Genomic DNA, 13,824 nt, shown 5'->3' on the forward strand with positions numbered 1-13,824 from the left:
TCTCAGATGCAATCATAGATTTAATTTTTGAGAGTGGTAAAAAGAGGTTCAGCCAGTCCACAGGCGACCAGGGTCGGATTTGTTGCTGCACTTCATGACTGTTTCCTGTTGGGTGGAATTGTGCGACCGCCTCTTGATGAGCTTCTTGGGTCCACCTGCTTGGCTTCTGAAGGACACCAAAGCTGCACTAGATAGGCCTTCAGCTGGATCCATCCTATGGAGTCTTCTTACATTCTTCCAATTTTTCCCCCCCTCACAGGAGAAAATGAAAGGAAAGAACAAACTGGTCCCACGTTTGCTAGGAATTACCAAGGAGTCTGTGATGCGTGTGGATGAAAAGACCAAGGAAGTCTTGCAGGAGTGGCCTCTGACCACCGTGAAACGCTGGGCGGCTTCACCCAAAAGCTTCACCCTGGTAATTCGTGGTGGTGAGAGTGAAGCTGAAGAAAAGTCTCCCAAACTGGGCGCCCCAATCTTGATGCAAATAGTGCTGTGTCTTCCCTTAGGATTTTGGGGAGTACCAAGAGAGCTACTATTCGGTACAGACCACTGAAGGGGAGCAGATCTCTCAGCTGATCGCAGGTTACATTGACATCATCCTCAAGAAGGTACAACCTTTCGGCTTCCGTTGGGGGGCCCCACCTCCTCCCCCTGTTACCTTGAATGTGGAGGAGGAGGAGGGACAGCCTTGAACTCTGCATCCCGGCAGCTGTCCCAACCACCTGCCCCCAAACTGCCAAGCAGTGGGGAAGGGGGGCATTGGGTTGGGGGTGAGAGGGGGCCTTTGATGCTTCTCTTCCCCTGTGGCTTCCATTCCATACCTGGAAAGAAGGTAAAGGGAGGAGGTGAGAACCAATCCATTTTCGTTCCCAAGGCACTTTGCAGTCTTTCCTCCAGCCTCTGTCTGGCCATTGTTTGGGGGACGGGGCGTGTCCTTAGAGGTGCAGGGGATGGGGAATTGCCGTGAGCTAAGCCTTGGGGCAACAGGCCAGAAGCCTCTCTGGCGAGCCAAAGGACCTGTGATTGGAGCCCAGGCTGGGTGGAGCCTGGAGATCCCTCCCGAGTGGGCTGGTGGGTGTTCAGAGACCCCTTTGCAAAAAGTGGGATGGATTCACAAGACACAGGAAGGGACTGAAAACCCCTCTTGGCCTTTTCTGCAGAAGCAAAGCAAGGACCGCTTTGGGCTGGAAGGAGATGAGGAGTCAACTATGCTGGAAGAATCCGTCTCTCCCAAAAAGTATGTGGAAGAGGGCTGGGTGTGTTTCCCTCCGGCAGACCTTGGGGGGCCCCTGAGCTGTCATGCTCCTTTAGTCCAGTCCTGCCTCCTTTTCATGAAAGCTGTTCTTCTTCCCATCTCCAAGGTCTTCCTTTCTTTTTGCAGTTTGCACCTCTCAAATATGGGCCTCCTTATTGGGACATGTCAGATATGAAGTCCCTAAGGGGGTACAAGCTTTTGGGCCCCCTGGAAAAGCTCATCAGGCATCGGGCTGGCTGGCTGGGTGGGTGGGTGGAAGACTGGCTTTTTGTGGAGTTGGAGGTGGTGCACAGCCCTGTTCCCAGACATGGAGGAAGTGCTGTAGAGGCAGCATTGGGTTGTGCCCCAATTGCTCCCCATGGGAAGGATCACAGAGGACAAGGAGCTCCCTTCCCAGCCAGGCTCTGCCCTTCCTTCGGCAGGTCAACGATTTTACAGCAGCAGTTCAACCGCACCGGAAAGGTGGAGCATGGCTCCGTGGCGCTTCCGGCCGTCATGCGCTCGGGCTCCACCGGCCCAGAGACCTTCAACATGGGCAGCATGCCTTCCCCACAGCAGCAGGTGACAGTTGGGCAGATGCATCGGGCCCACATGCCCCCTCTGGTGAGCCCCTCCCCACCCCCTCTGAGCAAGAGGGGGGTTTCCTGGTTGCAGAGTCCTGCTGGGAAGCCCCTCTGCAGGAGAAGATCTGCTGACCCTGGTTGGCTTTCCTCAGACCTCAGCCCAGCAGGCCTTGATGGGCACCATCAACACCAGCATGCAGGCCGTCCAGCAGACACAGGCAGACCTCACCCAAATCGATGACCTTCCGCCTTTAGGAAATGACATGGTCAGTTGGCTTGGGGGGTTGGGGGGCAATGGGAAGACCTTCTCTCCAAAACCAACACTGGCCTGGGACTTCTGTTCTTTCTCCAAAAGAAAGATGTTTTCGTGCCTCTGAGCATAACGGTCCCCCCACTTAGCCATTTTCTGAGTCTCCTGTAGGGAAGTCCTTGGTTATCCAGGTGTGAATCGGCCCCTCCAGGTGTGAGAGCACTTCTTCCCCAGGAAGAGCAGGCCTGACCCAGGGAAATTGTGTGAAACGATTGCCCTTGTTTGAGGGATTAGAGCCATCTTTCTGGGGAGCCCTGAATATTGAGCATTCCCAGGAAGTTTCTTAGCAACCAGAGTGGACTTCTAATCACATTTCCCGTCTAGTGAAGTCTTTCCTGAGCTGATGCTCTCCAGATGTGTGGAACTCAATCCCCAGAATCCTTCACTCACTTGGTAATTACTAAGGATCCTAGCAGGTGCCCATCTGTCCGAAGGCCACCAAGTTGGAGAAGGTGGTTCGAGGATTAGCAAACCTAGAAGTTAGAAGATGTCCCATGGTCTTCTGAGTTGTCATTGGTGGTCTGCCTTTTTCTCCAGGCTTCCAGAGTTTGGGTCCAGAACAAAGTGGACGAGTCAAAACATGAAATACACTCTCAGGTTGATGCAATCACTGCAGGGACAGCTTCCGTGGTGAACCTTACAGCAGGTAAGGAGGCCACGTGCTCCGTCACGGTCCTACAGTGAGTGTAACGGGTATTTTTCCAAAGTTCTGAAGGAAGCTCTGTTGAGTTGACTTTGGTCAGCGTTCCCATCTCAGTGGGGCATTTAGGAATAACCCCATGGCTTACGATAAACCCCAAGGGTGCTCTGGGCCAAAGCAAAAGATGCTCTGGAACAGCAGCAAAAAGCCAACAAAGTCCAAGTCTCTGAAGGTTGGGCCTCTGTAATGCCTTCAGATGTTGGGCATCTGCTGGTCTGCTTTGCTTGGCAGGGGACCCGGTCGACACAGACTACACAGCGGTGGGCTGTGCCATCACCACCATTTCCTCCAACCTTACGGAGATGTCCAAGGGGGTCAAGTTGTTGGCGGCCCTCATGGACGACGAGGTTGGAAGTGGGGAGGACCTGCTGAAGGCTGCTCGGACCCTGGCAGGGGCCGTCTCAAACCTGCTCAAAGCAGTGGAACCGACATCGGGAGAGGTGAGACCATGGGGCCGAAGGGCAGTGGGTCCCCCTGCAGGAAAGATATCTTGGTCATTGGATTGACCAGGATATCTTCTGGATTGTCCATGAAAAGGATTTTGCTTTGGTGGAATTGCAGCAGCTTGGAGAATTTCTCTTCCTCAGCTAAAACTCTCATCTTTCCTACTTTCTGTCCTTCCAGCCCCGCCAGACTGTTCTGACCGCAGCCGGCAGCATCGGCCAAGCCAGCGGGGAGCTGCTCAGACAGATCGGGGAGAATGAGACAGACGAACGTTTCCAGGTAAAGCTGCCCTGGGCCCCCGTTGAAGATTTCTGTACCAGGATGCCCTGCGGATGATCTGAGCCTCTTCTCATGGTTCGGCCCTCTTTCCCTCCTTTCTCTTCCCCAGGATGTCTTGATGAGCCTGGCCAAAGCTGTGGCCAACGCCGCCGCCATGTTGGTGCTGAAAGCCAAGAATGTGGCTCAGGTGGCCGAGGACACCGTTCTGCAGAACAGGGTGATTGCGGCTGCCACGCAATGCGCCCTCTCCACCTCACAGCTGGTGGCTTGTGCAAAGGTGCGTCCAGAGAGGGGTGGGTAAGCCAGGGTGGACAAGATAGTTGCAGCTTCCTTGATACTGCCTGGCTGTGGAGAGCTGGACGGACATCAGGGATCTATTGGTCAGTTGCTGGTGAGGTCGAAGAGCCCCTGCCCTGCTGCGGTGGCCAGACAAGCCTTCACAGACCAGATGCCTGGCGCCCTGCTGCTCACCTCTCTTGGCTGCAGGTGGTGAGTCCCACCATCAGCTCCCCAGTGTGTCAGGAGCAGTTGATTGAAGCCGGGAAGCTGGTGGATCGCTCCGTGGAGAACTGTGTGCGGGCATGCCAGGCTGCCACGGATGACACCGAACTGCTTAAGCAAGTCAGCGCGGCAGCCAGCGTGGTCAGCCAGGCCCTGAATGACCTCCTGCAGCACGTCCGCCAGTTTGCCAGCCGGGGGGAGCCCATCGGGCGCTACGATCAGGCCACGGACACCATCATGTATGTCACTGAGAGCATCTTCAGTTCCATGGGGGATGCTGGTAAGCATCTTGACATTTTTTGACACCCTCGGCCCCTCTGTCTGGAAGAAGCAAACCTGCCCACTCAGCCTCTTGGTGATGAGTCCCTTCCTCACCTGGTAGAGCCAGAAATTGAACCTGGTGCCTCCTGCAGGCAAAAGCTCTGGCCTGTGCCCCAGAAATGGGGACCCTTGTTTCTGTGGCATTTTGAAGACCTAAGTATGTTCCACAGGGGTATTTCTCTCCACGCCAATCCCTGGGAGTGCTTGATTGAAAATCATCCGTTTTAGAGCATGGGAGAGATGCAAAAGCAAACTTGGAATCCCATTGCAGGGGAAATGGTGCGACAGGCCAGGGTGTTAGCGCAAGCAACGTCAGACCTGGTGAACGCCATGCGCTCAGACGCTGAGGCAGAAATTGACATGGAGAACTCGAAGAAGCTCCTGGCAGCTGCCAAACTTCTTGCCGATTCCACAGCCCGGATGGTCGAAGCTGCAAAGGTACCCCAGAAGCCCAAGCGCACCAGTGTGGCTGCCAAGGGTTCCCAGCCGGTGCTTAATTTTGGGGGGGTGCCGTTGACAGGATGAAGTCAGTCCCGGGACTCCCCTTAACACGAATGCTGAGATGGGCCTGACCCCTCCCAACTTTTGTCTTTGCGATTGGTGTCCCCCAGGGAGCTGCTGCCAACCCCGACAATGAAGACCAGCAGCAGAGGCTGCGGGAAGCGGCCGAAGGGCTCCGGGTGGCCACCAACGCAGCCGCCCAGAACGCCATCAAGAAGAAGATCGTGAACCGACTGGAGGTGAGGCCTCCTCCTCTTTCTCCTTGGCTGAGTTGTTGGCCCTGAGCTTAGACCAAACGTTTCAGGCAGCTGCTTTCTCCCCCCCTCCCCCCTCCGTCCACCGGATCAGTGGCAATACACGACTGGGGAAGAGAATGCCTGTCTTACCAGGCCGGTCAATCTGGACTTTTGGACGAGGAGGTTGCATCTCAGCCTAACCATCCTGCAAAAGACAAGCGGATGAGGTGGCTTCCATGGGAGCAAATGGCCCAGAACGAGTCTTGGTTCATAAAAAGAAAGGAAGGTTTCCTTTCAAGGTTTCAGAGCTGAGTAAATTCTGCCAGCCTTGCCTTCTTGGTAGTTCTTCCAAAGTCTTCCAACCTGGTGGTCTGTCCCCTCCCCATCAGTTCTCGTCTGCTGGCCAGACCCCCCACTCCTTCTCTCTTGCCTCTCCAAGACTTTCCAGACCCTCCTTCTTGCAGGTGGCAGCAAAACAGGCAGCCGCCGCTGCCACTCAAACCATTGCAGCCTCACAGAACGCCGCCATTTCAAACAAGAACACGGCAGCCCACCAGCAGCTAGTCCAGAGCTGCAAGGTACTAATCTACTCGGACTGGGAAGAAGTTAAAAGAGGGAAGCGGGACCTCCTCATATTTCTAACGTGTCCATAGCAAGGTTTGACTTGAAGAATCCCGAGAAAATGCTCTATGAATAATCCCAAGAGGCCACATGGACAGCCAGATCTTCATGGGTTGGAAGCTGCTCCAGTCCTGGAAATCCATTCTGGATGAACTGCTTTCCTTCAGCCCTCTGAGGCCTTGTCCACACAACCTGTCTGACTGGGTCTCAGAGGGGGTGGAGGCAAAGCATCTTCTGAAACCTCCACACTAGAATTAAATGACCAGCCACTCAAGCCTGCCCTGGCTAGACTTGTCCCAGCCCCAGCTTCTGGCCCATCAAGCGACTCCTCCCATGTTATGCCAGTTCTGCACCATTGTCCACTCTGGGATAGGAGCGATTGTCCGGTTGGGCTCTGCCTTGAGCTGTCCTGTTGGAGAGACAAACGTGTCTTCCTTCTTTCTCCTCTGGGCAGAACGTGGCTGACCACATCCCACAGCTGGTGCAAGGCGTGCGAGGGAGCCAAGCGCAGGCGGAGGACTTGGGTGCCCAACTCGCCTTGATCAACTCCAGCCAAAATTTCCTCCAGGTATGCGAGTTGGAGGGAGGACGTGGGATGGGGAGAGGCCTTGCTCTGCAAGATGGAGGGGCCACAACAAAGTCCAACCGGGGTTGGTCTTTTCTTTCCACAGCCAGGGAGCAAAATGGTGGCTTCGGCCAAAGCAGCGGTGCCAACCGTAACTGACCAGGCAGCGGCCATGCAGTTGAGCCAGTGTGCCAAGAATCTGGCCACCAGTCTGGCGGAGCTGAGGACGGCCTCTCAGAAGGTGGGCAGAAGCCGCGGGAGCCCCCCAGATTCCTTCCCCATCAGTTTCCCCCCTCCTTTGGGGGAGCTTTGTGCTTGTGGTGAGAGAGTTGTGAGGATGTGCTTTTTTGTCCCTCTGGCACTTAGGCACACGAAGCCTGTGGTCCCATGGAGATCGACTCGGCCTTGAGCACTGTCCAGACGCTGAAAAATGAATTGCAGGATGCAAAGATGGCGGCTCTTGACGGACAGTTGAAGCCTCTTCCGGGGGAAACGGTAAATGGAGAATATCACATGAGGCTTATATTGCTTTTTTTTAAAATGTATATACTAACCAAACTAAAATTTGTGGGGTTGTATTTAAATATATGTTCAGTTCCTTCCCTTTGGATAGTTCATAAGGGTGGCTCCTTCTATCAGCTTATGGCTAATACGGGTCCCAAGTGTTGTGCTCAGATCAGATGGTCTGGGCAGACTGGGAAGTATAAGCTTTTCCCAATAGTTGAAATATAATTTTACAGCCATTTTAACCAAGAAGTTTACAAGTTTTGTTTTAAGAGAGTCAACCAGGATGGAATAACTTCTGGAAAACCAGCTGCATTCCAACAGCAAAATTTAACTCGGAGGAAAGATGCACAGAATTAGCATTCATTCCATTTGAGTGTTGGTTAAGAGGTTGCACTTCAGTGGCTAAGTCCTGCTGGCGGTTAATAAAAGCCGTGACTGATGAGAGAGATGCATGGAGAAAGTGCCCTTTTCTGGGGCAGAGTTGAAATATTGGGGGTGCTACTCATACGGGAAGGAAATCTGTGCAAATCTCAGAGGGGGCCACCAGTGGGCCTTGCCACATCTGGGAAGATCATTGGGAAGGTTCATCACAAGGTCGTTTCTGTTCCTCAGCTCGAAAAATGTGCCCAGGACTTGGGAAGCACCTCCAAAGCTGTCGGTTCCTCCATGGCGCAGTTGTTGACCTGTGCTGCTCAAGGCAACGAAGACTACACAGGTACAAATGCTCTTTGCCCTTTCAGCCATGTCGCCCCAGGTGAAGCCAGGGGGGCAGGAATCGCTGCCTTGCCCAGTCATCTCACCTCAGGTTTTTGGCCATGCACACAACCAAAGACTTGCAAAGACAGTACAATTCATAGAAGTTTGCAAACTATTCCTAAAGGTGAATCCAGAGGCACTCCATGGGCTTGGTAAACAGGGGGGAGGGGCAGGGAAGCTTTCTCAGGAAAACAATATTTTGCTGGCCCCCTGTGGTGGGCAGAGGCTGATGGATCCATGCTAGGTTCTCCTCAGGATCTCTTCCAATAAAAGGGCAGCAAACGGTCTGATTCCAGCCGTTTCTTACACATAGTCGGAACCAGACTTTGAATCAATGTGCATAAAACAGCTTTGGAGACCCAGGCATGGTCCGGTGCCGTGACCCAATTTCTTCTGGCCCGCACATTTTAATAAAGTGACTCCCCTGATGCTGAATCAGCTGTTTATTTTACCCAGAAATCGAGGGTTTGCAAGAGCAGATCTTTTTCTGCAGCGGCCTTTGGGGGCTCCTGGTTGGTTGGCCAAAAGATTTACGTATCGATGAAAATGCTTTTGTGTAGATCACGTTGCATCTCGGCCGGCTTGTCCACAGGAGATTTTGAAGTCCAGCTGATCAGGCTTATTAGAAGAGCCTCCCTGAGGGGCCAGGACGAAGGCTGCGTGGGTCTGTGGGCGTTCGTTTGAAAGCTGCGTTAATTGGATTAGGAGGGAGCTGGAACATCAGGACCCACTTCTGTCGTCTAGGGAGATGCTACAGAGCTTTTATTAGTCATTTTCAAAAGAGAGGAATTAAATGCTTCCAGGCCGAGATGCACATCCGTTCCCTGATGCGCTTGGTAGAAGAGCCCTTCTGGTTTTGCAGAAGAAGTTGGATGCACTGCTTCAGCTTCCTGTCTGCCCTTGGCTACCCCTGGAATTTCTGGAGTGATCTGGGAATTGGGAGCAACTCAGGAGGCTTAGCTGGGAGATGAGGTGGTGGGCCTGCAAAGGGAACACAGATGGAGACCCAGAGCTGGGCAGGGCAGCTTAACCAGAGGAACTCAGTCCCACAAGATGGGGGGACAGCTTTGAACGAGATTCATTGACAGATTCATTGAGGGCAGGAGATTAGTTAAGGGTGGCTGATATGACATTGCCTGTTCTCTCCAGCTTTATTTCTTCATGATCTGCTTATTTTATGTGCCACCCTATTTTAGCCAATTCTTGGAAATGTACATAAATAAAAGCAGCACCATGCCATTCAATAAAATACAGAAAGTAGCGGACAATAAAGACAGCCATGTGCCTCCTGGCTTGTAAGTGGCCTGCAAAACTTGTCAAAGGCTTTCTGAACAACGCCATCAAATCTTGGGGCGGGGAAGAGGTTCCCATGGAGGGGGGCAGCTCCAGAGAAGCGCTGCCTTCTTGCCTCCCATCTCATGATTTGGGGTTCAGGACAGAGAGATTCCCTCGAATCTCTCTGCAGAAGAGACTGGCTGCATGTCCTGCTGGCAGCCCCCGAGATGCCCGCTGGCCACTGGGCTCGGCTCAGCCTTGGCCACTCTTGTCTTCTCCTTGGGACAGGCAGGGCCAGCCTGGAGGCTGCTGACCGGACTTCCCCACCTTCTTCCTCCAGGGGTGGCTGCCCGGGAAACGGCCCAGGCGCTGAAGACTTTGGCACAAGCAGCGCGGGGCGTGGCCGCATCCACAGGCGACCCAGCTGGGGCCCGCGCGATGCTGGAGTCGGCATGGGACGTGATGGAAGGCTCTGCTCTGCTCATCCAGGAGGCCAAGCAGGCCCTGGTATCTCCGGGGGATGCCGAGAGTCAGCAGAGGCTGGCCCAGGTGGGTGCAGAGCAGCCGGAGAGAGGAGTGGGCTGCCACTCACCCTGCCCCACCCCAACTGCCACCCACATCAGAACCGTTCCTGTCAAAAGGGGTCATGTGGCTGTGGCCACTCGGACTGTCCGGCTGCTCCTCAGAATTGTCCCCCTCATCTGCCTCCCTGGCCCAAAATTCTCCAGGAGTGTCTACAGGTTGTGCTCTAAATGATCAGGCCAGAATGGAGCAACTGAAACTCCTCCACTTAGATTTCTGTGTTTGGGTGCCATCTTTTGTATATATTTTTTATTTTATACACAAATAAACATTTAATACATCATTCCTTCCTTCCATGTGACATCTCGGTGTTTTCTCCTTGACTTCATCTTTTTGTTGTTTCTTCTATCTTCATTTTCAATTAATTTTTTTTTTTTTTTTTTTGATGGGAGGTTTTAGTTCTCTTTTATTGAAAGAGTTTTAAAAAAAACAAAAACATTTTCCCCCTTTTTTCCCCCTCCCTCCCAAAAAAAAAAACAAAACAAAACACCCCCCTCCCTCCCCCACCCCCGGCTTCCCGGGTCAATCACAAGGTAAAGTCCAATCCAAATAACCACATCCAAAGCTTTTCGTCTCCCAACCCCCTCCCCATTACATAAAATAACTTTCTAATTATTCAAAGGCAATCTGATATTTCTTAATCTGATATCTGTTTTGTAGATAATCAATCCATTTTTCCATTCAATTAAATATCTTTCCTGCGTATTGTCTTTTAAAAACGCTGAGATTTTAGCCATCTCAGCCAAATTAATAACTTTCAATATCCATTCTTCTATTGTAGGTATCTCTTCTTCTTCCAGTATTGTCCAATCAACAGTCTTGCTGCTGTTATTAAGTTCAAAATCAATTTAGTCTCAATCCCTGTACAATCCATTATAATTCCCAAAAGGAAAAATTGTGGCAAGAACTTTATCTTCTTCTTCAGTACATTTTGAATAATCCACCAAATTCTTATCCAAAAGACCTTAATTTTCTTGCAAGTCCACCAAATATGAAAATATGTAGCATCATCACAATCACACCTCCAACATTTCGCTTGGATATTAGGATACATACATGATAATTTTTGGGATCTAAATGCCATCTATAAAACATCTTATAAAAATTTTCCTTAAATTCTGTGCTTGTGTAAACTTAACATTTCTAACCCAAATTTTCTCCCATGTTTCCAACATTATTGGTTCCTGAATATTCTGTGCCCATTTTATCATACAATCCTTTACCAAATCCTTTTCGAATCTATTTCAAGCAACACATTATACAATCTCTTTATATGCTCCTGGGTCTGATTTCTAATTTGCTTTATTAAATTTTCCTCCTTTGCATTATACCAATTTTTGATCTTCTTTCCATCTAGCACTTATTTGCCCATATTGAAACCAAGTATAATTCCTCCTTCTTCATTTAATACCTGTAATGATTATAATTGCAATCTACCTCCTTCAGCATACAAAAGTTCTTTATATGTAATCATTTCCTGTTTCTGTTCTATATTTATATTCTCTATTGCATGTCTAGGGCTCGCCCATATAGGAATCTTATAATCTAATTTATAGGAATATTTATTCCAGACCAAAAGAGCACTTCTCAACACATGATTCTTAAAAGCCCTATCCACTTTTTCCATAAAATAAGTACGCATGCCATCCATATAACAAGTCATAACCTTCTATATTCAAAATTCTTTCCTCTGTTAAGTTAAACCAGTCACTTATTACTGAGAGGTTACTGCTTCATAATATAGTTTAAAATTAGGCATTCTTAAACCACCTCTTTCCCGTGAATCCTGTATTATTTTCATTTTAACCTCGCCTTTTACCCTGCCATATAAATTTATTAATCCCACTCTGCCAATCTTCCAAATTTTTATCCTTTTTAATTATAGGTATCATCTGGAACAGAAACAAAAATCTAGGTAACACATTCATTTTAATAGCATAATCCTTCCCAATAGGGATAACTGCAATTTCTTCCAGCCATTCATATCATTCTGAACTTTTGCCATAGCAAGTCATAATTATTCTTATAAAGTTTCTTGTTCGATGAGCTAATATAGACCCTAAATATTTAACCTTTTTACTACCTCAAATCCTGTCATTTCCTCTAGTTTTTGTTTCTGTTGTATAGACATATTTTTAATTATCACTTTTGTTTTTTCTGATTTATTTTAAATCCTGATACCTTTCCATATTTATCAATTACTTCCAACAAAAATCTACTTGAATTTATAGGATTCATTAACGTAACCACTACATCATCTGCAAAAGCTCTAACTTTGTACTCATATTGTCTAATCTTAATTCCCTCTATTTTCATTAATTCTCGTATTTTATCTAATAATGGTTCCAGAGTCAAAACAAACAATAATGGTGATAAGGGACATCCCTGTCTTGTTCCTTCATAATCTTAATAACTTCTGTCAAACTACCATTTACTATAATCTGTGCTGTTTGCTCTCCATAAATCGCTTTAATTATTCTAATAAAACAGTCTCCAAATTGCATTTTCTCTATTAATTTAAATAAAAAATCCCAATGCAATCGATCAAAGGCTTTCTCTGCATCCAAAAAAATAAGTGCCGCTGAAGTATTCTTCTTTTCCAAATATTCCAATATATTAATAATCTGTCTAACATTATTCCTCATCTGCCTCCCTTTTATAAAACCAGATTGATCAGTATGAATTCTTTGTTGTAAAACTAACATTAATCTATTTGCTATTATTTTTACAAAATCTTATAATCATTATTTAAAAGTGAAATCGGCCTATAGTTACCAGGTTTAGAGCAGTCTTGCTCCTCTTCGTATCAGTGAAATAAAAGATGTTTTCCATGACGGGGTATTCCCACCCTAATTGTATCTGATTAAATAATTCTTTAAGTGGGCCTAATATTTCATCCTGTGTTTTTATAATAAGTTGCTGTAAGACCATCTGTACCAGGGTTTTCCCATTTTAATTGTTTAATTGCCTCCACTATTTCTCCAGTAGCTATCGGCGGTTCAGCTCCTCCTCTGTTCTAATGTTAGAATATTCACCTTATAATCTTTCAAATAATCATAAATATCCCTATCCAATATTTTGTCTTTTGCATATAGTGCAGTATAAAATTCTGAGAATGCCTTTTAATTTTATCCTGTTGATATGTCTCTTTACCTTTATATTCTATTTTTGTATGACACGTGCTTTCTGTTTCTTCCTTAAATTATATGCCAACCATCTCCCAGGTTTATTTGCATTACAAAAGTATTATGTTTAGCATATTGTATATTCGTTGCCACCTGGTCTGCCATTAACATATTAAATTGACTCTGTAATATTTTTATAGCCTCTTTAAGTTTATGATCTTGTGGGTTTTGAATTAATAACTGTTGCTTCCTTTGAATTTCTTCTTCCAAATATCTCGCTGCCTTTGTTTATTATTCCTTTGCCTGTTGTCCAAATAAATCAATATCCTCTAATAAACGCTTTGCTCGCTTCCCACACAGTTCCTATAGGTGTCCCTTTGTACATATTAAAATCAAAAAATTCTTTTAACTGTTTCTTACAATAAGTTACATTATCCTCATATCTAAACAGATTTTCATTCAACCTCCATGTTCTACCACCTTTTTTCCCTTGTAATAATTCCATCCATACTGGGCTATGGTCAGTTAAACACCTCGAAAATATCTTCGTTTTCTTCACCCTAGAAAGCAAGTCATTAGAAATTAAAATAAAATCAATGCGTGAAAAAGATTGATGCCTATCAGAAAAAAGTAAAATCTCTCTCATCTGGATTCCGTAACCTCCATATATCTCTAAACTCAAAGTCTTCCATCATTTCAAAAAGATTTTGGTAATTTTGCATGTATAGGTATCTTCTTGGAGGAGGTTCTCTTATCCTTCTTGTATCAATTACTCCATTCCAGTCTCCTAATAAAATAAACGAACTATAATCCCAGAGGGTCAACCTCTCATGTAACATTTTGTAAAACTTTTCTTGTTGCTGATTAGGTGCATAAATACCTATCAACAAAGTCTTTTTTGCATCTATCACCAGTTCAATAGCAATAAATCTTCCTTGAATATCTGCCTCAATTAGCTTAGCTGGTATATCCTTCCTGATATATACAACAATTCCATGCTTCTTTTCCAAAGCTGATGCAACAAAATGGTTACCCAATTTTGAATTAACTAAATATTTTTGGTCTGATAATTTTATATGTGTCTCTTGCAAACAAATCACATCATTTTTAAATTGTTTCAAGTAGTGAAATATTTTCCTTCTTTTCTGAGCTGAATTCAAGCCATTAACATTCCATGACAAGATTCTATTTGCCATTACTGGCCTCCTGAAGCTTTGAAGCAGACAACGGAAGCTCCTCCTCCGGTATCTTCCGTCTAGCTCCTCCCACAGCTTCCATAATGG

General features: G+C 47.3%; 1 protein-coding gene across 5 annotated transcripts in view; it reads left to right on the forward strand.

The window, feature by feature from the left end:
• The window catches only part of TLN2 (talin 2), a 76,641-nt gene that overhangs the window by 32,605 nt on the left and 30,212 nt on the right, over positions 1–13,824 (forward strand). For 4 of the 5 annotated variants that reach the window (XM_058156189.1, XM_058156186.1, XM_058156187.1 and 1 more), the window contains exons 10-27: positions 260–415; positions 507–608; positions 1,161–1,237; positions 1,678–1,858; positions 1,971–2,084; positions 2,666–2,774; positions 3,060–3,268; positions 3,453–3,551; positions 3,661–3,828; positions 4,038–4,332; positions 4,645–4,811; positions 4,985–5,113; positions 5,575–5,688; positions 6,186–6,299; positions 6,403–6,537; positions 6,663–6,791; positions 7,416–7,518; positions 9,175–9,383. In XM_058156189.1, coding sequence (XP_058012172.1) covers positions 260–415; positions 507–608; positions 1,161–1,237; positions 1,678–1,858; positions 1,971–2,084; positions 2,666–2,774; positions 3,060–3,268; positions 3,453–3,551; positions 3,661–3,828; positions 4,038–4,332; positions 4,645–4,811; positions 4,985–5,113; positions 5,575–5,688; positions 6,186–6,299; positions 6,403–6,537; positions 6,663–6,791; positions 7,416–7,518; positions 9,175–9,383 — 2,610 coding nt within the window. The remainder of the gene's footprint in view (positions 1–259; positions 416–506; positions 609–1,160; positions 1,238–1,677; positions 1,859–1,970; positions 2,085–2,665; positions 2,775–3,059; positions 3,269–3,452; positions 3,552–3,660; positions 3,829–4,037; positions 4,333–4,644; positions 4,812–4,984; positions 5,114–5,574; positions 5,689–6,185; positions 6,300–6,402; positions 6,538–6,662; positions 6,792–7,415; positions 7,519–9,174; positions 9,384–13,824) is intronic. The other variant, XM_058156188.1, reaches the window with a different exon arrangement.

This window comes from Ahaetulla prasina, chromosome 13, assembly GCF_028640845.1.
Source record: "Ahaetulla prasina isolate Xishuangbanna chromosome 13, ASM2864084v1, whole genome shotgun sequence".
Lineage (NCBI taxonomy): Eukaryota > Metazoa > Chordata > Lepidosauria > Squamata > Colubridae > Ahaetulla > Ahaetulla prasina.